This window comes from Aedes albopictus, chromosome 2 (genome assembly GCF_035046485.1).
Source record: "Aedes albopictus strain Foshan chromosome 2, AalbF5, whole genome shotgun sequence".
NCBI classification, from domain to species: Eukaryota; Metazoa; Arthropoda; class Insecta; order Diptera; family Culicidae; genus Aedes; species Aedes albopictus.
The window spans coordinates 287155421-287180684 of NC_085137.1; the positions used below are offsets into that span (position 1 = coordinate 287155421).

A 25264-nucleotide genomic window follows, 5' to 3' on the forward strand; every position below is an offset into this window, starting at 1 on the left:
TAGTGCGGAAAGGAACCGAAGTTAAAAAATGTAACCATAATTGGTACAGGGTTCCTATCATTGGCACACGCTGTAATAAATACTAAAAGTAGTTTTGGCTCCGTTTCTATATTTTTCCTGTAAAGTGTGGGAACATGGCTATCTTTTAACATATTGATGACATTCGTTGGTCTTCTCGTTATTTTTGTACAAATAGTTTCCCTTAGTAGTGCCATAATTGATACATCCACCCTAGCACTTGCAACAACTATAGATACATACACAGTTCCTATTATGGTGGTGAAATTTAACACTGTTTCCTATGGTGGTGCATCCCATTGCACTCTTATGGGACTCACCACTACAGAACTATTACCACCACTATCAGGATCATTAGGTCGGCTCTAGAGGCACGTTATCCTTCATTTGGGAAACTTGCTATCAGCACTATAGGTACCAAGAAGCAAAAAAGGGAAATAATTATTTAAGTGAAGTTTTTGAGCAAATCTTGAACAAAACACTGGAATAATTTCAATTATTAAACATGATGCATCAAATAAAAATGTCGTTTTTAGTCGAAATAGTGCCAAATTGCACCTACCAGCTCTATTTTTACTAGCACTACCAAGGAAGCGTTTACCCTATCAGATTTAAATCAAAATTTTAAGAAAAATTGAATGGTAAAATTCATTTATTACGTCCATCGTTTTTCGGGATTTCTAGACAAACCCCCCTCCCCCCTCTGTCACGCTGTTTTCCTATACCTAATACACGTTCTGTCACACTTTCCTAGACCAGAAACACCCCCCCCCCCCCCCACCCCCAAATGTTGGACGTAATTTATGAACGTTCCAAAACGGAAAATAATTCAATAAAAATCAGTTATGGGTAGTTGAAATGTTCAGCAAAGTTACTCGTGTCGATGTAGTGAATACAAATTGGCATTTTTTGTCAATGTCATTTACTTTGAATATTTGAGTTGGAATAATATTTCGTTAACTTTCTTGTAAAACTGGTCTAACTGCATAAGTTCATCAAATATCATGTTTTTAGGTTAAGCTTCTGAAATGAGCTGTAGGCAATTGAATCCAAAATCAAAATGACATTTTCAGCACTGGTTCAGATACATCGCTTTCTCGCTAATATATTCTCAACAACCAATGTGTGTTCTTTATTCGCAATCAAAATATCAGAATCACACTATTTTATTGTAGCAGTTTTCAGTCAGTAAATGATAATCAATTTAATCAAACTTAAGCTAATAATTCAGTATACTCACTTTTTTGTTTCGGCTGTTCACCTAGCTGATCCTCCCTGAAACCACAAAAATAAAACGAATCCGCTAATTAGTTTCAATTCACGACAGGCTAAGGTGGGTTGAGTATGATGCACGCTGCTCTAACACGTCGAGTTTTTAGTCACTTCGCGGGAAAGTCACTTTTTCTGACGACCACTAGCTGTGATATTAGATAATTTTCACTTATTACGATAAGTTTCCTAGCCAGACACTACTGGCGGTGGGCTGAACTTTGTGCACACCTACAGAGAGTGCACCACTAACGACGTTTCACTCGGTTCACATCTATTTGATTAAAAGCACTACTCTTAGCACAAAACAACACACCATCTTAAGAAGCCACTTACTGTAGTAACTGCAATGAGCAATTTCAATTGCCAAACTAGTTGTACAGACGACGAACGCGCAGTTTTTTCCCTTCCTTTCGGCTGCTGCCTTCAAACCGATGAAGAAAACCTTCAAGGTGCTTTACTGAGAAGCGTGTGCGCGTGCTAAACCACCTGTGTCTTGGACCGCTCGAAACCGTCTGGAGCAGAACCACCAACCGCAAAAGAGTTCTTCGCGCTGCTGGGTTGAAAGATCAATAACGAACGCGAGTAAAACCGTGTGAATGGAAGGGGTAGCGATCTCCGTCAGATGTACGCTTGTTGGTCGCCAGGTACAACGTCTTTACACGATGATGTTTACGATGAAACTAAACCACATGGAAGACTAAATCTGCGAGCTGACTTACAGATTAGCGCTTTTCCTACGGAGCTGTGCATTACGTCGTCGAACGTGCATAAGCCTCTCGCGTCTGAGAAATCAGCTGGTTTGGTAGAATCAAGTACTTGAATGGCATGCAATGAGAAACTACATTTTTTTTCGGAGGGCACGCTACAGTATCTACCGTCTCTTGGTCTCTCAGGACGTTATTTTGAATGAAACGAGTTACCACCATTTGGCACTCAAACATACTCGACGATCACAACAGAGACTTCCATTGGAATGGGCACAAGCTCACGGCTAGAACTGGATTGTTAATGCGGGCTAAGAACTTGACGTAAGACAAGGTAGATTCTTATTTTCGCCATTAAATTAATTGAATGGAAAATATATTCTTTTGTTTGCAGAATATTCTTTGTATTTTTTTGTTTTGTAAATTCTACATGTTTTTGCTCAATTTTTTTTTCGTTTTATCAATAGTTTTAACTGGACGTTGACATGCCATGTAACACTACTCATCATTAGGGCAGTTCAGACTTCAAAAATGTTAAAAACTCAAAGCTCCCATATGTTCATTACAATCCTTGGTGCAAAACTAGAGTCCTGTCAAATTTTCAGCCATTTCGGTGGTGATTAAATGGTGGCCCAAGAGCAAAATAAATTTGTATGGGCATTACTATGGAAAATTTTCCATAATAATTCCCATACAAACCTATTTTGCTCTTGAGCCACCATTAAATCATCACAGAAATGGCTGAAAATTTGACAGGACTCTAGTTTGGCACCAAGGATTGTAATGAACATATGGGAGCTTTGAATTTCCAACATGTTTGGAATCTGAACTGGCCTACTCATCATAGTCTGTTGAAGTTCTCATCCCAGAGCTATTCTAAGGCCTCCAAAGTACTCTGAAGTTTGTGTCACAAATCAAACATTCTAAACCATCTTGTACCGACTTTTCGAACCCTCTTCAGAATACCTTTTTTGAATGAGTGTAATCAGTTTCGTACCTTTTAATTCCGCCCTATGTTGCTTATCCTTTGACTGATACGCGAATTCGACTACCGCTTGTTATCTTCCTCAGTGTCAGATTACAAGTGGTAGTCGAAATATGCGTATCTGTCAAAGGAAGCAACATAGGGCGGAATGAAAAGGTACGAAACTGATTACAGTCAGTTTTTTTACGCGGTTTTCATTTACGAGGTTTTTTACGCGGATTTTTGAATTAACGGTTTATTTTTACTCAGATTTTTGAATTAACGCGGTTTTCATTTACGTGTTTTTTTTTATTTTAAGCCGGAATTTTTCCAAGCATTATTATCACTTAAACTACCGAGGGGGTAAAAACTCCCGCGAACTACCAAGGGTCCAAAAAAAGTCGGAAGTCCAACTTTGACAAGGCATTTCTCGGCCGTTTTTCATCCGATTTCAAAACTTTTTTTTTGCGATGGAACCGGACAGGTTTCAAGATCATCGTCCATTTAAAAAAATATAAAATAGATGCGTCTACCCAAAGTTATTAAGCAAAAGGCACTTCCTAGTTTTTTTAGAGAGCGCATTTTTTGCGCACATTAATCAATAAAACAAAATTTAAAGCGATGACATATGGTTTTTTCGACTCTAAATCATGCGTACAGCTGGAGTGAACATGTTTATGCAAAATTAGTGATTTTTTAGTACACTGATAATTTTCCTTACTCAAAAAACTGCTAAAATACCCTATTTTTCACATAAAATAAGCAATAAATCAAAATTCAAAGCGATGACATATAGTTTTTTTGGTCTTAAATTGTTCGTTTCGTAGGATTGTACTCGAAATTTTTGATGAACAATGAAAATATTCTAATTACACTCTTATTTTGTTTTACCCGGAAAACTACGAAAATTCCATACTTTTTACTCAAAGTTGTCAACAAAACTAAATTTAAAACGATAACATGTAGTTTTTTAGCTTTGAAATGTTCGTAGCAGTTTGAGGGACATACTTGAAGAATAATAGTGATGTTTTCATTACACTCAAATTTTGATTCACTCAAAAATCAACGAAAGTACCACATTTTTCACGCAAAGTGGTTAACAAAAATGATGGCTTACAATGCAAAGTAGTATTTTACCTTTAACTTATCCGTGAAAGCGTACTAGACGTTCTTGATGAGTAATAGTGACGTTTTTATGACACACTTAATTTATTTTACTCGAAAAGCTACAAAAATGTTATATTTTGTATACAAAACAGTCAATAAAACAAAGTTTAAAGCCATAACATGTAGTTGTATGGCCTTAAATTTTCCGTTACAATGTACTGAACCTGTTTTTGATAAAATGTATATGTTTACATTACACTAATATTTTGTTTTATAAAAAAAATAACGAAAATACCACAAAAAAGCGAATAAGCCAAAATTTAAAGCAATGATATGTAGTTTTTCAACTTTGAATATATCGTAGTAGTTTAGTGGATTCATTTGAACAATCTTAGTGATGTTTTTATTACACTCATATTTTATATCACTCATATTTAATATACTAGGAAAATAGCACATTTTTCACACAAAGTAGTCATCAAATTAAAATTGGAGTCAATGCATTATAGTTTTTTTTTGCCATGAAATTATTTGTAAAAAAGTACTATACTTGTTTGATAAACAATAGTGATCTTTCAATTACACTCGTTGTTTTCTAAATTTGTTTTTAAAAAATCAAAAACAACTCAAATAAAGAGAACTTACTATGCGCAGCATATAGTCACATATGCCGTAAAAATATATTTTTATACAGATAATTATTTTTGATAGCTAAAAGCACTGAGATTTTCACTCAGGTGGAGTACTGACTCAATTTGTTATTTATAATTTTATAAAATTGTTCATGTTTTGATACAATAAATAAACCATGTTTCATACGGCTTTTCCCATCATGCTGATACTCTTTACGTTGCAATCTGTAATATTTTTTGGGATTTAATATGTTTGTCAGTGCACTATCAAAGTTTCCCCAAAATGAAAATGTGATTCTCGCTCATATGAAAAAATAATAATGATCACTCAAAACAATTAAACTGTCTAATCCTTACATTGCAATCATAACTGAGACACCAGTACTTGTTTTAAAATTATTAAATCAGTAAAAATACATGGAATAACATATTAGGGAAATTTGCTGAAAAACTATCAAAGCTACCCCGTTTTACGGTATTGCATCAGAAACTCTTCTATGTACATTTGTTTTTCAGAAATTTTCCAAAAGGTGCATTTATATTTTGTGATATCTTTCAAAGATTCTTTCAAAATATTTTGTCGTAGGTTCTTTCTGAAAATCTTTCAAAAATATTCCAAAGATTCCTTCAGGGATTTTTTCAAAAACATCAACGATTCATGCGGAATTTATTTAAGGGTTCTATTTCTAGAGGAATTCTTTTGGAAAACTTTTGAAATGTTTCTGGGTATTATTCCTTTGGGTTTTCATCAGAAATTCCTCTAGCGAGTGCTTGATAAATTTCTCCAAGGACTCATTTAGAAAATTATCATATTTTTTCAGGAATCTCTTATTTTTTTCCTGGAGCATTTTTGAAGTTTTTTTTCTGGCTTTCTCCAGTTCTCTCAAGTTTCCATCCTAGTTCCCATGAAAAGTGTTTTTCTTGTATTTGCTCCCATTAATTGTTCCTTCAGTGGTTTTTTCGATATTTTTAGAGATTTCCGATCCAATATTTACTTCTGGAATTTCTGCCAAAGAGTTTTCCAATATTTCTCCTGAATTTCTTCGCTGGTTTTCATCCGGAGTTTCTCCCGGGATTTCTCTTGGAGATTTTCAGAGTTCTTTCATGAATTTTCTAAATATTTCCTACCATAGCTTTTTCCGAGATCGCCCAGTTCTTCTCAGGATTTCTTCCGAAGTTTCTCTCGCGTTCCTCATTGCATAGTTTCTCGCAAAATCACGTGGATTCATTCCGACATGTCTCCGGTTATTTACAACAATGAATTTTGTAGGTTATCTCAGGCAGGAGATTTTCCGAGAAATACTTCTAGAAAAGTACAGTACTGGACGCATTGACCGATTTTCATACAAAATGCTCAATGTTGGAGCTCTGTATTTCAGCTTCTAGAGCACAAACTCCGAGAGTAATCTCAGGTGAAACTTAAAAAAAAAAAACTCTCGCAAGAACCTTTATAAAATATCCCGGATGTAACTTCTGTAGAAATCCGAGGAGAAACTCCAGAAAAAATCATTGAAATTTCTTAAAACTTCGGGAGAAATCCCAGAAGCAATTCCTTCAGAAAATTCGTGAAAAACTCCTTTAAAATCCGGGAGGAGCCTCAGTTGAAATCCCAGCAATAGTTTCTGTAAAAACCTTGGAATCCCGGAAAAATCTCATGTAGAGGTACCAAGAGGAATACCGGAAGAAATCGCGGAAAACCTTCAAGAGAAATTCCGAGGGAAACTCTAAGAGAAATTCTACGACAACATCTGATGTATAGTCACGAAGAACAGAGAATAAATTCCACGAAAATTTGTTTGGGCAAAACGCAGGAGGAAAAATCCAACGAGAGACTCTGAGAGCAAATATGGGAAAACCTCTGGAAGAAAATCTATAGGATTCTCATAAAAACCTTCAGGAGACAATATTTGGATTTCAGAAATCCTGCAATATTCTCCAGGAAGTTTTCCGGAAAGAACTGTTTGAATTTAGGGTAAAAACATCGATAGGAATACGAAAGAATCTCCAAGAGGAATTTGAAAAGGAATCCCAAGAAACAGGAATGAAAGAAAATGTCCCTAATAAAGACACATAACCTAATCTTAACTTTGGAAACCAGTTAAGTTCGTAACTTTTTTTCATTTTTACGGGATTTCCGTTTATTTTTGGTGATTGCTACTGCATGTTCAGGAGACGCAAATGGACTCAAATAATAATATAAGTCATGAATGGTGAAAATTTCGTTGCTGTCGGTTCATTGAATCCGGAGATATAACAGCTCAACGTTGGCTATCGAATAATTTTACCTTTTCCAAGAATCTTTAAAACTTCGTGGAGAATGGCTCGATCTTTTCCAAATTTAAGCCACTGATACACAACTAGTTGTTCAACTTACAGTAAAAATTTGAGAAGATTTGATGCACTTTTCGAAAAGTTACAGTTATTTGAAAATTTTTGGAAAAGTGAAAATTTTACCTGTCCCAGTCATTTTGTCTATCCCCTGTAGTACCGTTGGAATGTACTACAGGGGATAGACAAAGACAGAGAATATTTTAAGACTAACAACTACATGTCATTGCTTTAAATTTTGTTTTATTGACTATTTTGTGAGAAAATTATGATATTTTAAAAACTTGTTTGGTAAAATTAATTATGAGTGTCATGAAGGCGGTATTATTGTTCAACATTCATCATTTCACGAAAAAATTCAAGCCAAAAAACTAGAATGCATTGCCTTATATTTTTATTTGTTGACTACCTTGTGTGAAAAATGTGGTATTTTCCTAGTATTCCGAGTGAAATAAAATATGAGTGTAATAAAAAAATCACTAAGGTTGTTCAAACTACTACGATAAATTTAAAGATGAATAACTACATATCATTACTTTAAATTTTGGCTTATTCGCTTTTTTGTGGTATTCTCGTACATTTTTTTATGAAAAAAAATATTAGTGTAATGTAAACAACTACATTTTATCAAAAACAGGTCCAGTACATTGTAACGGAAAATTTAAGGCCATACAACTACACGTTATGGCATTAAATTTTGTTTTATTGACTGTTTTGTATGGAAATTATGGTATGTTTGTAGCTTTTCGAGTAAAATAAATTAAGTGTGTCATAAAAACGTCACTATTACTCATCAAGAACGTCTAGTACGCTTTCACGAATAATTTAAAGGTAAAATACTACTTTGCATTGTAAGCCATCATTTTTGTTAACCACTTTGCGTGAAAAATGTGGTACTTTCGTTGATTTTTGAGTGAATCAAAATTTGAGTGTAATGAAAACATCACTATTATTCTTCAAGTATGTCCCTCAAACTGCTACGAACATTTCAAAGCTAAAAAACTACATGTTATCGTTTTAAATTTAGTTTTGTTGACAACTTTGAGTAAAAAGTATGGAATTTTCGTAGTTTTCCGGGTAAAACAAAATAAGAGTGTAATTAGAATATTTTCATTGTTCATCAAAAATTTTGAGTACAATCCTACGAACAATTTAAGACCAAAAAAACTATATGTCATCGCTTTGAATTTTGATTTATTGCTTATTTTATGTGAAAAATAGGGTATTTTAGCAGTTTTTTGAGTAAGGAAAATTATCAGTGTACTGAAAAATCACTAATTTTGCATAAACATGTTCACTCCAGCTGTACGCATGATTTAGAGTCGAAAAAACCATATGTCATCGCTTTAAATTTTGTTTTATTGATTAATGTGCGCAAAAAATGCGCTCTCTAAAAAAACTAGGAAGTGCCTTTTGCTTAATAACTTTGGGTAGACGCATCTATTTTATATTTTTTTAAATGGACGATGATCTTGAAACCTGTCCGGTTCCATCGCAAAAAAAAGTTTTGAAATCGGATGAAAAACGGCCGAGAAATGCCTTGTCAAAGTTGGACTTCCGACTTTTTTTGGACCCTTGGTAGTTTGGGAGTTATAGAGTTTTTCAACATATTTCGAGTCAAATCTCGAGCAGAGGAGAATATCAAATTCATAACAACAGAATCTCATAACATGTTTTTGCATTATACATCCATCTTACTTTCTTACAAAAATAAGGGAGCAGATGGGTGCACTGGTCGAAAGATCATACAAGATTACCTTTGTATGGGTCCCCTCACATTGCTCAATTTATGGCAATGAGAAGGCGGACTCTCTCGCAAAGGTGGGCGCACAGGAAGGTGAGATCTATGATAGAAGAATTTCACATGATGAATTTTTCCATTTTGTTCGCCAGAGTTCTCTTCAAAGTTGGCAAAATGATTGGCGAGATGGCCAGCTGGGACGGTGGTTACATTCCATTATTCCTAATGTTTCTTTGCGAGTGTGGTGGTATGGTCTGGATGTAAGTCGCAATTTCATTCGCGTGATGTCAAGACTTATGTCCAACCATTACTCGCTAGACGCGCATTTACACAGGATTAACCTCGCGTTGAGCAATGTTTGTACTAAGTGCGGTTCCGGTTATGATGACATCGACCACGTAGTTTGGCAATGCCCGGATAATGACGCCTCCAGAGCGCTACTTTTGGATACCCTTGAGGCCCGAGGTAGACAACCCTTTGTTCTTGTGAGAGATGTGTTGGGGACCCGCGATGTCACATACATGGGATGTATTTTCGACTTTCTTCGCTCTGCTGGTATAAAAGTTTAATTTGCTTGTGTTTTCTTCTCCAGTTTTTTTTTCTCTGTTTTGTCCTCTTTGTGTTACCAAGCTGCTCCTGGCCATCCGGAAGACCAAGTCCCACAACAAGTTGGTACCAACACCACAAGGCACCGAATACGCTAGCAAGATGCGATTCACCCCCGGATGAGCAGCAGTGAAACCTTTGGCCCAATCCTTACCCTGTCCATCCCTTAATATGTGACCTTCTAACCTCGAGCTGCCACGAGTACCCTGGCTTCCACCCATTACTAACAGATATCATTAAAAAGTTATTACTCTGTATAATGTATACTATTAAGTACAAAGAAAGATCCTCGGCTCCGTAAAGCGTTATACGCGATTGAGCCCCAAATAAACGAACTAGATAAAAAAAAAATGTTTTTGCATTATAATTTATTATTATTGACTTATCAAAGTATTACTTTTCAATATCATGTTTTGTTGAGCAATCTTATTTTGTTATGATCAAGTCATTAAGATTCATCCACTAAATAACATTTCAATAATATACTTTGTTGTAGATCAAGTTCTGTTATTATTCTACTTTTGAAATTTGTACATTTATGAAATGAACTATAACACAACAATAACAAGTTTTCAAATACACTGCAAGATTCATTGTTATTTAGTTGTTATTGAATCCAACAAAACAAATGTTATTAAATTGGTTTTCCAGGAACATTTTTTTGTTATGATTTTTGTTATTTTGCCGCTTATGACAGACAAGTTCATAACATAATAAGATATGCTAATAACATAAAAAATACGGATTCTATTATACAGTTATTATGCCAAAATAACATATGTTATTATGCTAATGATATTTTCTTCTGCTCGGGGTACAAGACACTGAAGACGACCTTACAGTTGAGGTCTAAATACGTACACTCCCGTTCAAAAGTTTGGGGTCACCCCCTCAAAAACATGTGATTTTTTTAGGCCCATATCTCCGCCAATTTGCGTCCGATTTCAAAACCCTAGGTTTCATTCAAAAGATAATAAGTCAAAGAAACTTTGAACATGATTTAAAAAAAACTTTTTCAAAAAATTTTGTATGTAAACTTAACCCAAAGTTGCCAAATTTTCTAAAAAATGAATATAAACTTACGGAACCGTCGCTGGAAGTTGGGTCAACCAAATTTTAAGATGAGAGCGGTAATATGACCCATTTTCTTTTAGCTATCAACTGCTTTTTACAGAACTTAGCTAAAAAATCTAGAAAAAAAGTTATTAAGTAAATTAATCCTTGATGTCATCGACCAAAAGTTTGGGGTCACCCCTCAATATGATGTATCGGCCAAAAGTTTGGGGTCACTTTCGTAAAACATGGAAAAGTGATTTGGTGATATCTTCGTCATCTATAGTTCAATTTTAATTATTTTTGGCTCATTTCAAAGATAATTAACTAAATTTACGTTTGATGTCTTCAACTTAACGTATTTAACGATTTTTATATATAAAAATGTTATGTAAAGTTAGCACATTTTACCACGCTTCAAAAAATGAGGCAACTTCACGTTAAGTTTTGGTATGTAAATTTCAACAAATATGTGTGGTTCAATGTCTATGCAGTAAGTATCATTCATTTTGTTTCAAATAAGCCAAGAAGAATTAAAATTGAATGAAAGATGACAAAGTTATCAACAAATCACTTTTCCATGTTTTACGATAGTGACCCCAAACTTTTGGCCGATACAGCATTTTGAGGGGTGACCCCAAACTTTTGGTCGATGACATCAAGGATTAATTTACTTAATAACTTTTTTTCTAGATTTTTTAGCTAAGTTCTGTAAAAAGCAGTTGAAAGCTAATAGAAAATGGGTCATATTACCGCTCTCATCTTAAAATTTGGTCGACCCAATTTCCAGCGACACTGCCGTAAGTTTATATTCATTTTTTAGAAAATTTGGCAACTTTGGGTTAAGTTTACATACTAAATTTTTTGAAAAAGTTTCTTTTAAATCATGTTTAAAGTTTCTTTGACATATTATCTTTTGAATGAAACCTAGGGTTTTGAAATCGGACGCAAATTGGCGGAGATATGGGCCTAAAAAAATGACATGTTTTTGAGGGGGTGACCCCAAACTTTTGAACGGGAGTGTATCTGTCAAAGGATGCAAATTCTTGGTGGAATTCAAAGGAACAGTACTTAACCCGATTTTCTTTTTACTTATATTTCTGTAGTTTTGCTGCTTAACAGCATTAAAAAGGTAGAATATGATGCAGAGTAATTTTCTGGATATCCAAGGACATCCAAACTGTTCTTGAGTTTAGATCCTAAAGTCTACGTCTGTAACGGTAACTTCTTGCATTATACAAAGCAACGATTTGTAATCTATTAAGCCCAGTAAGTCTTTTGAAAGTTCAATAGACAGTTTCAGATCAGTCGGGATATCCTAGGTCACGTTGAAATAATCTCGCTTTTCGTGTTCAGCATTAGCGTGGTGCTGACGGTGGTGGGCAACCGCGCGAGTTGCGGAACCGGTTTAAACCAGTGTTGCAAAACTTCATCTCATTCATTTGAACATTAACCAACAAATCTTTTTAAACATTTTTCCTTCTATTCATGTTCAAAACGATTTCATTCAATCAGAGCACCTATCAAATGAGAAGCGAATCCTTGTCAATTGAATACATTGTCACTCGAATGAGTAGCTGGGCACGAAACACGAGAAAACCCTGCAAAATTCCGCCAGACTGAAAAAATATCGAATGTCGGGTCAAAGTTGGGTCAATTTTTATCGAATGTTGAGCCACTGTTGCACCAACATCGACCAAGTATTGGGTCCATGTTGGGTTTGGTGGCCAAAATAAAAATAGGTGATAATAGGTTGATGTCGGGTTTGACGTCATCAATGATGGTAAAAGCTTTAAACGATAACTTGGCAGTTTGAGTAACTTGTAGAAATTTTGAGTGACAGGCAAAAATCTTAAAATGTTGTCTTAAAATAATTCGTTGAGTTCATTTTTTAATATAAAATCAAGAAGGAAATTATTGAGTTAAAAGAGTTATAAAACATGGTTTTCATTTACGCGGATTTTTGAGTTAACGCGGTTTTCATTTACGCGGATTTTTTAATTAACGCGGTTTATTTTTACGCGGATTTTTTAATTAACGCGGTTTATTTTTACGCGGTTTTTTTACGCGTTTTTTTACGCGGTATGTATCCCCCGCGTAAAAAAAACCTGACTGTACACTCATTCAAAAAAAAAAAAAATTCTAATCCAATTTTTTTTACTCGATGAATGATCACAGAACATAGTCTACGGTATTCAAAAAGCCTCAAAGCATCCGTAGAATATTCATGGTACATGAATTGGGGGATCTAGGTCATCCAAACTACTCTGGAATTCATTTTCTTAAGATCTACTGGATCTACCATAATTTGTGTTCACTCTGTTCCAGAAATTTGAGATGTTGTGTTAGTTGGACATTCCGCGAAATACAAATGGCCTCCAATACACTTTGAAGTTTGGGTTACGATATCTACATAATGTATCATGCCTGAATTGTAAAAAATATTCGTGGAATGTAGTCTATACTACTGATGGAGTCTCACTGCACAACTATAATGCTTTTGGTACATTCATGGGATATTTAAGGCTTTTCAAACTGTTCTGGAATTAGGACCTTGTTTCTCTTCAGTCTATCGGCATAATTGTGGGCTTCGTGGCTGAGCGGTTAGCGGAGTCAGTCGTTCAGATGTCTCGTAAGTCTCGGAGTGTGGGTTAGATTCTCGCTCCATTCGAGGAGAATTTTTCGTCAAACGGAAGATTCTACACTGGGCCACTGGGCATTATATGGGTTGTCCGTAGACTAATGTTAGTGTAATGTTCAGTCTGTGCGGGTTCTGGCCGAAGACGGTGTATTTTATTGTCTTTTTTTTATTTAATTGTCTAATTCTTTCCCGATTGTATCTGTTGCACCTCATATTATTATGAGTATGCTTGTTGGATGGCCATAAATGTATTTAAAAGTATGGGTCGCAATTTTTTTAAATCTTTGGATATTTTGTAGCGAATGCTCGCAGAATATAATCTACGCTACTTGTAGAGCCTCAGAGCACAATTCTGATAACTTAGCAATATTCTCTTGGTGATCTAGATCATCTAGATCATATTCTGGGATTAAGACCTTCAAGCTCTACACGCTCTACTCTTGTATCCCCTTACTTTATCGGTGTAAATCTTTCACGATTTTCTGTTGTACCTCATGATATAACTAGAATCTCTTTGGGTTGTTATTTATGCGTCTACAAATGATCTTCATAGTATTTTGAGTTATGGATCGTAAAATCTGAATATCTTAACACATTTTCATTGAAGCGAATGCTCGCCGAATATAATCTATGCAATTATAATAACAAGAGCCTGCGATTGCAATTATAAAAGCTTTGCTATATTCACTTGATGATCTAGGTCATCCAAACTATTCTGGAATTGAGACAGTCCGCAGAAAGTCCGCAGTCCATACTCTTGTTTTTCTAGTAAAACTCTTTTTACGATTTTGCTGCCGAGAATTTTCTCCAAACACCCTTCCAGGAATTTCTCCAAGAATACCTCCAAAAAAAAACCTTCATGAATTCCTCCAGGATCCATCGTGTAATCCTCCAGAAATTATTTCTGGCATTACTCCAAAAATTTCTCCGGGAATTCTTTAAAAGTTCCTTCGGTAAATCCTTTAAAAATTTATCTAGGAAATCCTCAAAAATTACTTCACGAATTACACCAAGGATTACTCCAAGAATTTATTTCGAGATTGCTCCAAGAATTTCTCCAGGGATTTTTCGGATATTTTTCAAGAAAACTCTCTAGGAAATCCTCCATAAATTGCTCCAGAAATGCCTATAGAAATCTCTCCAGAAATTCCTCCAAGAATTCCTTCTGGAATTCCTAAAAGCATTCCTCCATAAATTTTTCCAAGAATTCCTCCTGGAATTACTCCAAGAATTTATCCAGGGATTCCTCCAAGAATTCCTTTAAAAGTTCCCCAAAAAATCCTCTTAGACTTTCACCAAGAATTCCTCCAGGTATTTCTTCAAGAATTTCTGCCAATGATTCTTCCAAAAATTTCTCCAGGAATTTCTCAAGAAACTCCACGAAAATTCTTCCAGCAATTCCTCCAAGAATTCTATCAAAAGTTCCTACAAGAATCCCTCCAGGAATTCCTTCGAGAATTCCACAAGGAATTTCTCCAAGAATTTCTCCAGATATTCCTTAAAAACAAGAACTCTTCAAAGAATCCCTCTAGGCATTCCTCCACAAGAATTTCTCCAAGAATTTTTTTAAGCATTCCTTAAGGAATTCCTCCAAGAATTTCTACAGGAGTTCATCTAAGAATGCCTTTGGGAATTTCTCCAGAAATTCGTCGAAGAATTCCTCCAGGAACCCACAGGAAAACTTCCAGAAACTATTCCAAGAAAATATTCCAGTGATTCCTCCGAGATTTCTTTTAGGCATTTCTCCAGAAATACCTCTAGGAATTTGCCAAGAAACTTTTCAAGGAATTCCTACAGAAATTACTTCAGATGTTCAAAGATTTGTTTTTTTACAAGAGTTCCTCCAGAAATTTTTCAATGAAGACCTTCAGGGATTACTCTCAGAAATCGTCCGAGTGTTCTTTCAGGGATTTCCTCAGAAAATCCTCCTCACGCCGAGGACCTGGGATCGAATCCCACTCCCGACAAACTCGAAAAATGTGAGTTCTTCCTTCGGAAGGGAAGTAAAGCGTGGGTCCCGAGATGAACTAGCCAAGGGCTAAAAATCTCGTTAATACAGATAAAAAAAAGAAAATCCTCCAAAAATTTCTTAAGGAATGACGCCAAAAATTTCTCTCGGAATTACTCAGGAGTTCCTTCAGAAATTACTCTGGAAATTTCTCCTGGAACTCCTCCAGGAATTGCTCCAGGAATCCCTTAATAAATTATTTTTGGAATTATACCAGGAACTGCTCTAGAAATTCCTTCAAGAAGTTCTCCAGGAATTCCTGATATAATATCTTCAGGAATTTCACCAAGAATTCATTCAGGAATTTCACCAAGAATTTTTCAAGGAATTTATCTAAGAATTCAACGAGGAATTCTTTTAAGGCATTTGCCTAGAATTCCTCCAAGAATCTCTCCAGGAATACCTCCAAAATTTCCATAGAACATAACGAATTTCACTTCATTCACAATCATTCTTTTGATCCATATCCAGTCACAGGCTATTCGGGAATACAGCCCTTTCAGCCTGATGACATTGGGCCAAACGGCCGGACACCCATATCGATATAAAATATAAAATATTTTTTCTGTTTTTGAATAATTGCACCTCACGTTTTTATAAGCTTTAAAAAAAATGTTCCAAGATCTGTTGAAGTTAAGAAATTGCTATACAACTTATTGTCATGTATCAGAAGACCGGCTCCAGAGGCACGTTATCCTCCATGTGGGACATTTGTGCCATCAATCGTATGCACAAAAAATCAACCGGATCATCCTTAGCATCCGTGGACTTAGCCTCATTAAACGTAAAATACATTGCCAATTAAGTATAATTCTAAATAAACACATGATTACCTCACCATAAATGGCATTTGCTTGTTGCATCCTTCACTTCCTACGCTATCCAACCGATATCACATACCTACCCTAACCCCCGCCTTCTTTTAAGGTGAAGGTTATGGAAGTTTCGAACGGTTCTCTTGGTCGTTAGTTTTGTTCTTAGTACGGTTCGATTTACATGCTTTCACGCATCGGTAACCCTCGGAAGGCAAAAGTTTAAATCGAACATGAAATTGCTCCTTACCTGTGCGGAGGAATCCTCGGTGCATGGTTTGGCGCATTTGGTTGCACAAAATCGGCATTGGGCGGAAAAGCTGCTGTGGGCAGTCATTTTGATATTTTCTATTTACTGCTCGTACGGTATTTGTCTAACCACATGGACACGGTATCAAGAAAGCCCAACGGTTCTGACCTTGGAAACTGACTACAGAAGGTGGATGTATCGCCGACCGGCGGCCACGGTTTGCCCTATGCAAGTTGATCAGAACCAGCTGCAGCAGATGATTAAGAAGTGTGTGAACAGTGGTTTAAGCTATAGAATATTCTCAATCTTTTTTTTTACAAACGCTAGAATCTGGAATGTTGACGAGCAACATGAAAAATACCAATACTACAGCCAGTATCTGGAGACCATTGCCAATGCTACTTACCAGAATTTAGATACGTTTGAACCCTACAAAAATGACAAAACCTTGAACTCGATCGACATGCTGGAAGTGGCTCGGAATATAAAGTATGAATTCATCCCTTCCAGTGAATACTTACCCGTCATCACAGAAATGGGAGTTTGTTTCTCGAGCTCAAACTTGTCGTACATTCAAAAGGTTAGGTAAGTATAAAAAACTAATAAAATGTGGCATTGTAGTTCAGTGCAGTTTGACATATCTTTGAAATCTTCAAATTTTTAGTGAAAAAAGAAGGAAAGCGCTGTTTTAGTAGTCCTGACATAAGGGAACGTTCATAAATTACGTACTGCAAAAATTGATCATAATCAACCCCCTACCTACCCCCTATGTCATACTTTTTGTATGGAACCTCGGTCATTTCACTTAGCTGAAAACCTTCCTCCCACACAACCACACAAGATATTTAAATGTTATGTTATGTTATGTTATGTTATGTTATGTTATGTTATGTTATGTTATGTTATGTTATGTTATGTTATGTTATGTTATGTTATGTTATGTTATGTTATGTTATGTTATGTTATGTTATGTTATGTTATGTTATGTTATGTTATGTTATGTTATGTTATGTTATGTTGTTATATTATGTTATGTTATGTTATGTTATGTTATGTTATGTTATGTTATGTTATGTTATGTTATGTTATGTTATGTTATGTTATGTTATGTTATGTTATGTTATGTTATGTTATGTTATGTTATGTTATGTTATGTTATGTTATGTTATGTTATGTTATGTTATGTTATGTTATGTTATGTTATGTTATGTTATGTTATGTTATGTTATGTTATGTTATGTTATGTTATGTTATGTTATGTTATGTTATGTTATGTTATGTTATGTTATGTTATGTTATGTTATGTTATGTTATGTTATGTTATGTTATGTTATGTTATGTTATGTTATGTTATGTTATGTTATGTTATGTTATGTTATGTTATATTATATGTTATGTTATGTTATGTTATGTTATGTTATGTTTAGACATGTTCTTCTTCTTCTTCCTCTTGGCGTAACGTTCCCACTGGGATGTAATATTGTTTTTCTGGTTATGATATTTTTTTCCTTTTCTCAACTATGGCTATCTCGTTTTATTTACCCGAATCTTCGTCGGATTAGTATCAAAATTTAAAGAAAACTGACTTCAAGCTCTCTTTTTCAGTGATGCAATAGATTACAAAAATCGCACATGGCCAGACAGTTGCTATTCGTTTGATTTGTGCAAATCTGGCATCAAGCGAAACGCCTACGGAAAAATGAGAATATTTATGGTATGTCATGTTGTTAGTATCAACTATTGCACAAATAAAGCTAGACTGCATAAATCAAATATTTAAAATCAACTTATCAAGGTATCGTCAAGATTAATTTTATGCTAATTAAAATCATTGTTCTTGATCATGTTGGAAGAATTTTGAAACTGAAGTGCACTAATCATTTTGGCTCATCTTTTCCAGTACGTCCATTCTGAAGACGAAGTCATGATGGCGTCCAATATCATCAAAACCGAAATGAAGGATTCCGAACAGATTGAGATGGTACTGTGGGTAGAGCAAATTGTATCATCTAGTAACTTAAAACATCTGACGCCCGCTCGAAGAAAGTGTGTTTACCCATATGAAACTACATCGTATTACAAGGTAGGTAGCTGCGTTGCAATAGTGACTCATCTGAATTACCAACTTTAATGGACGTTTTCGCAGCTACATACACCAAACTTATGCAAAATGGATTGCCGAATCAGAAAAGCTCTTCAGGCATGTGATTGTATACCATATTTCTACAATATAGGTAAGCATTTGATCAAAAAGAGTATAGTTTCCAATTTGAATAGCATAATTTATCCGAAATTGAAGATGGCCTCCGAAAATGTGATGCCACCGGAATGGTGTGTTTGTCAGAAAAATTTAAAAAATGGTACCATGCCATATGCACTTGTATGGAGCTTTGTGACTCGACTAAATACACATTGACAGCTTCGAAAACTATGGTAGGTTTAACTAAAAACAGAACCACGATGCAATTTATCATTTTCCGAATGTTCAGTATTTTCAGCAGCTTAACAGTCAAGCATCAATGGAATTGTTTTTTCCCAAGAGACGCATCAAGAGAAGCGTACTTTTTAGTTTGAGTGATTTAGTAGGTACGACTAAATTCATTGAATCAAATCATTTAACTTTTTTTACTTTTACTACCTTTTTTATTTTCAGTATCATTTGGAGGCGCTGCTGCATTATTTCTGGGATGTAGCTTTCTCAGTGGCATAGAATTCATATATTTCTTTTTGGAATATACAGCTACAAAGTGTCACAATACTCAGAGAACTAAGCGAAACTGTTGAACATAAAGTTTTGAATAATCAACTACGCACCGACATATACTAACATTTTACTAATAATCGCGCATATGAAAAGATAATTATAACAATAATAAGTATAACAATAATCAACTAAGTAAAACGTGAACTTTTGCGCAATAACAGATTCAGCTTTATAGTATAAACATAAGCACAGATGAGCAGAACAATAGAAGCTGCACAAGGAACCAACAAACAGAGACTAAAAATAGTCCAGCAAACAGACGTTTCCATCTTTGGGAATTCCAGTCATTATAAAATCAATAAACAAAATATCATACGGAAAAGAAAGGTATGTTGTGTGACCTGCGTTGCTATTAGAGACCGTGATCACCTCTGCATTAAGGTGGTTCAAAAAATCGTTTTTGCTCCACACCGCTTATTTGATTTATAATTAGATTCTATGCCTTCTCCCAAATTTTGAGCTGAATTTGTTGAAAATTGAGAGTTTGTGCCCTTCAAAGTTTGTATGGGAATTACTATGGGAAAAGGACGTTTTTCATTCAATTGACCGTAGCATTTCCCCAAGGGCCTTAGAGTGTTAGTTGACTTATGGTACTTCTAGGCTACTCTATCAGCTACAACTTTGCCTAAGACCACATTCAAATCGGACGTCTCATTAATTATAGTTATCGATTTTTATCCAATTGGAGAAACTTTAAGAGTGATCGTTCAGCTTCCCATCAGGCAACATTGCTGCACATGGTGCCAAAGATAGCACACAGAAATCATGGCTACTAGGGGAACTGCGGCCATAACGCCCATTGGGGGCAAGTTGCGCCACCCTTGTTTTAGACAAACCACGTTATTTTCAGTACTTTTTTCAATTGCCATCGCTAAAATAAGAATAAAAATGCTTCTTTACATTTGAGTTTACATATTTTTACAAAAAAAAAAATTGTACAAAAACTTCGAAAAAAGATTTTGATTACTTTTGATGTAATTTTAGCCTGTCTAATGTTTGCACTTTTTTCATCATTTGAAAGAATTTTCTCTCGCTATCCCCACAAACTGTTTTGCACACTCCCATTATTTGTGTACCAAGCAGAAAAATTATCGAATTTGACCCTTACAACTTTATTACAAGGGTCCAAACTTCTGAGGCATATGTGGGGTAAAATGCCCACCCTAGTTATTTACATTAAAATAGCCATTTAGATCCAAATTCTGGCACAAATTATGTAGAATACAAGTTGGAACCACGCAACAGCACGTTTTTACTATAAATAAGTTCACTAATCACACAGTCATGCGTCATTTTGTAGCAATTATTGATAAAACAGCTCACTATGACGTTTACATGGAAGTGACCCATAATTACAGGTGATCCATAATTATGTAATGGAAGCCCTGGATCCCCCCGCCGCAGTCGAGCCATTCCTGCCAGCGCTCAACAGTCGTCCCAGCCCTGCGTGTGGGGGTGATGAAAGGGTCTTCCAAATCGGTATTGCAGGCAAGTACGATGATTTTGCTTACTCGATTGCTCCTGATCCACTCGTCGTTTCCAGCCAATGTCCACCTTATTCACTTGAACTGTCAACGTACATCGACTCATCACTGGGACGCACCGAAGTTGGCATTATGGAAGCCCTGGAGCCCCCCACCACAGTCGCGCCATTCCAGCCAGCGTTCAGCAGTCGTCCCGGGCCTGCGTGTGGGAGTGGCGAAAGGGTCTTCCAACACGTACCTCAAGGCAAGTTGAATTTAAATATTCAGTCGACGACCTCTGATGCGTCAATTGTTTCTAGACAACCTTCGCTGGAAGAAATGCAACGTATCCCACAAGCTGACGATGACGAAACACCGCAAACAACACGAACGATCAGCCATCAGGACGAACTAGGCTCTGGAATCTCGGTATATTACCAGAATGTTAGAGGGCTGAGGACAAAGATTCAGGATTTTTATGCCTCAGTGACTGCCTCGCTTTACGATGTAATCGTGTTGACTGAAACGTGGTTAGACGAAGTGATTCCGTCGGGTATGCTGTTCAGTAACGACTACGCTGTTTATCGTGGTGATCGCAATGCGCTGACAAGCACCAAGAAACGGTCCGGTGGTACCCTTATTGCTGTGAAGAACATCATTCCGTCCAGTTTGATCCCGAGCAATGAAAACAGCATTGAGCATGTTTGGGTGTCTTTGACCATGGCGCAACGTTCTATTGCTATTGGAGCAGTGTATATCCCACCAGACAAAGCGTCGGATGTACAAACAACAAATCGTCATATCGCCAGCATGAAATCTGTAATCTCTTCTCTCGGACACAACGCAGTTGCAGTGTTTGGTGACTACAACCGGCCAGGGATTCGTTGGATGCAAAACGAGGAGCACTACTGTTCGGTGGATGTCACAGCTTCATCCTTGACGCAATCAAACGCGGCATTGGTTGACGGAATGAGTTCAAACAACATGCGTCAACTGAACTACATGAAGAATCGCTTTGGAAACACGTTAGATTTGCTGTTCGTCAATGAAGAGCTGGTGGATGATTTTACGATTGAAGATGTTGTAGAGCCCATCTTGCCAATCGACGTCTGCCATCAACCCTTCTTGTGTACCATCAACAATTGTGAACCTCTGCTTGAAGAATATGTTGACGAGTTTGATGCCCATGCATTCGACTTCAAAAAAACGGACTTCGATGGGTTGCGCCGGCACTTGTCGGCACTTGACTGGTCAATTGTGACAGAATGTGCGAACCTCGACGATGCCGTTGAGAACTTCACGAGTATCCTTCAAAACGCTTTTACTTTGTTTGTTCCACTGCGACGTCTCCCAAAAAAGCCGCCTTGGTCTAATCCTGAATTACGCCGCCTGAGAAGGAACTGCAAAGCAGCAAAAAGAACCTATCGTAGGCATCGCACAGAAATGAATAAGTTATCGTTCCAGTTCGCTAGCCGCCAATATCGCAGTTTGAATATCAGATTGTATCGTCGTCATGCCATCCGTACAGAGCGTAATCTAAAACATAACCCAAAAAGATTCTGGAACTTCGTGAAGTCTAAACGTAAAGAGACTGGACTGCCGTCGTCTCTTCATTTGGATCAAAAAAGGGCCAATACGTCATCGGATAAGTGCGAACTTTTCGCTTCGTTCTTTAGTTCAGTGTTCGATTCGAACTCCTGCAATGCCACCAGTACCGAGGCTGCTCTGGAACTTACTCCTGCTGGAAGTGTGGACGTTAATACATTCGAGGTGTCGCCTGAAGCAATTCAGAAAGCTGAGAGAAAACTAAAATCCTCATTCCAACCCGGTCCAGACGGAATTGCTGCGTGTGTCCTGAAAAGGTGCTGTCAGCAGTTATGCCAACCTCTCCAATATTTACTTGTTCAACCTTTCTTTGAGCAACTCTACCTTCCCTACGCGCTGGAAAGCATCGTACATGTTCCCGATACATAAGAAAAGCAGCAAAAATGACGTGCGAAGTTATCGCGGAATCACATCGCTTTGTGCATGCTCCAAACTTTTTGAAATCATTGTCTCGGAACATTTGTTTTACCAGACAAAGCAGTACATTTCCACAAGCCAGCATGGATTTTTCCCTGGAAGAAGTATCTCGACGAATTTGTGCGAATTTGCGTCTTTTTGTCTGCGCAACATTGGGCAGGGTCGGCAAATAGACGCCATATACACCGATCTTAAGGCAGCATTCGACAAGGTTAATCACTCCATACTGCTAGATAAGCTGAATAAACTGGGATGCTCGTCCGGCTTTGTTGCATGGCTCCGATCGTACCTCTGTGGAAGAAAATTAGCCGTGAAAATCGGATCGTCTGTTCCACGCTGGTTCGAAAACCCTTCCGGTGTACCGCAAGGCAGCAATTTAGGCCCACTATTGTTCTCGTTGTTCATTAACGATGCCTTGTTACATATTGGGGAATGCTTTTGTCTGGGTTACGCTGACGATTTTGAGCTGTACATTGTTATCAACGGTGTTGAAGATTGTCGCAGACTCCAAACTTTGCTTGAGATGTTTGCAACTTGGTGCCAAGCAAATAAGATGGAACTCAGCATCCCCAAATGCTTCGTCATAAGCTACCACCATAAAATGAATCCGTTATTTTTCGAGTACACGATTGGAGGCGAACTGGTACAAAGAACTGAAACGATCCGGGACTTAGGTGTAACTCTCGACTCAGCTCTCTCGTTCAGAAATCACCACGAAGAGATCATCGATAAGGCTCGCCGTCAACTTGGGTTTGTCAGCAAACTGAGCAAGGAGTTAAGAGATCCGTACACGCTCAAATCTCTGTACGTAAGTCTCGTTCGGCCTCTTCTAGAAACCGCGTCGATAGTATGGGATCCCTATCACAGCACTGTGGCCTCTCGAATTGAGTCTGTTCAGAAGAGATTCGTGAGATTTGCACTGCCTAACTTGCCGTGGAATGATCCGCAGAATCTGCCACCGTATGAGAGTCGATGTCAACTAATTGGGCTGGATACGTTGACGCAAAGAAGAAAAAGAGCCAAGGCTATCTTCATAGCTAAACTACTTGCTGCTGAAATTGATGCGCCAAACTTGCTGGTGCTAGTTGACATCAATGTTCCTGGCTATGCTACTCGCCGACCCGAATTCTTCAGGCTGCCTTTTAGACGGTGGGATTATACTTCCCAAGAACCAATTCGAGCAATGATGGAATGTTTTAACCATGTGGTGCACTTGTATGACTTTAATGTAACGACAAATAATTTTAAGAGTAGACTTTCACGTTTTGTGTTTAACTAGTTGTAAGAACTTATTCATTAAGACACATCAGTCGGATGAAATAAACAACAATAATAATAATAATAATAATAATAATGACTGTTTACCATTCACGAACAATAACAGTTGACAATAAACCAGGCGCGCAAATATATGTTCACAATTTGGCATCACGCAGAGAAAACAGCATAATTTGAAACAACCAAAACGTTGGTTGTTTTTCAAACTGGAAATTTAGTTATTCCGAATTATGAATTTGCTTTTCCAAACTAATCGTTTTGTTTGAGACAACCTATTCGGTTTTGTTGTTGCGAACTAGGATTGTCAACATTTGTTTGGGCAAAAACAAACCAAAATATTGATTGCTTTCTACCAAGGAGCACCTTGTTTTTACCAAAAGTTAGGTTGTTTGGAAATTGTCACTGTTGAGAACTTCAATCTAAATTCTTAGTTTGACTCAACAAATAGTTTAGCCAGAAAGAAACCAAGTTTTTGTTTGGAGAAGAAATATTGTCGGGCCGCCACCAAACCGGACGTCGCACAATCAAGTCGCGACGCGACCCAACTCGCGACGTTTTTGAATCATGTCAAATGTAGTGCGCATCCTTCCCGTTGTTGTCAGCAACACAGCGCACTAGATGCGAAACAGTTGCGACACTTGTGGACCAAGAAAAATGCAATTTTTGATTGAATGTCGGTCTTGATTCCAACCGGATAGACAATAACCTAAACTTTAGTTTGAAGAGAAGTTCACTTCCAACTTGTTTGCTTCTAGTGCGTCGTGCGCCGATTAATGTGTCAAATTGTTTTCAGACATCTTGTAGGAACCGTTCCGACGTATTTTTCTTTCCTCGGTTTCCATATAATGTGACCGAGTATAAGTGTGTGGAAACTATTGCCGACTATCTCGAAGATTTTCGTAATTTGCAGTTGATCAAGGTAAGTTAAATAATTCGGATACCTATTTGTTAGAAGTCTTGATCCAATGTTGATTACATTCCTCTACATTTTCTGTTTCAGAGTTGACAGAAGCACACCCGTCACACATCGTCGGGTCCATCTTGCATGCATCATTTTCCTGCACCCTTTCGGCTGCAATCTGGATGGGAGAATAAATCTGCCGCACGGATGATGAGGAACCGTGAGCAACATTATCAGCCGAAAGGGAGGACATCGAACTGAAGGTTCAAGTCATCCGCAGCGCTACGAAAATTGTTGTGAAAAGTGTATCCTACATAGAAATTTTAATAGCACAATATCTACTTACAAAGTATGTTTTACGACACAAAAAAAAAAACAAATCATGTAAACAAAATAAATTATAAAATTGATGTGTTGAGTTTTTATTTAGAATTATTGTTTACCAATATTGAATAGAAAGGGGTATAGAATAAACAAATCGTTTCTTAAAATCAAACAAATTGTTTGTTTAATGCAAATTGGATATTGGTTGTTGTAAAGTCCATTTTCTGGTTTGAAACTACCTAACTTTTTGGCTGCTTGCGTTTCTGTCAATCAGAATAACCAAATCTATGGTTGTTGAAACCAAAAATTAGTTGAATTCACCTGAATTCCAAAGGGACAAAATACCTCAATCCTTAGTTTGTTTTTACCAACACAC

General features: G+C 36.8%; 3 protein-coding genes across 3 annotated transcripts in view; 2 read left to right on the forward strand and 1 right to left on the reverse strand.

Annotated features, from left to right (window-relative positions):
- The window catches only part of LOC109408197 (fatty acyl-CoA reductase wat), a 61594-nt gene extending 59612 nt beyond the window's left edge, over positions 1-1982 (reverse strand). Inside the window, exon 1 of the mRNA XM_062852019.1 lies at positions 1259-1982. The gene's annotated coding sequence lies outside the window, so the exon portion shown is untranslated. The remainder of the gene's footprint in view (positions 1-1258) is intronic.
- A 13875-nt stretch (positions 1983-15857) lies between these two features.
- On the forward strand, positions 15858-18958 carry LOC109411164 (uncharacterized). The gene is made up of 6 exons (XM_062848257.1): positions 15858-16721; positions 17742-17850; positions 18037-18219; positions 18283-18467; positions 18556-18569; positions 18790-18958. Exons 1-6 carry the CDS (start codon positions 16120-16122, stop codon positions 18918-18920), a joined length of 1224 nt encoding a protein of 407 aa, XP_062704241.1. The 5' UTR covers positions 15858-16119; the 3' UTR covers positions 18921-18958.
- A 1318-nt stretch (positions 18959-20276) lies between these two features.
- Positions 20277-23747, forward strand: LOC134286618 (uncharacterized). Its single transcript, XM_062848258.1, has 2 exons — positions 20277-21666; positions 22226-23747. Exons 1-2 carry the CDS (start codon positions 20277-20279, stop codon positions 23662-23664), a joined length of 2829 nt encoding a protein of 942 aa, XP_062704242.1. The 3' UTR covers positions 23665-23747.
- The last annotated feature ends 1517 nt before the right edge of the window (positions 23748-25264 follow it).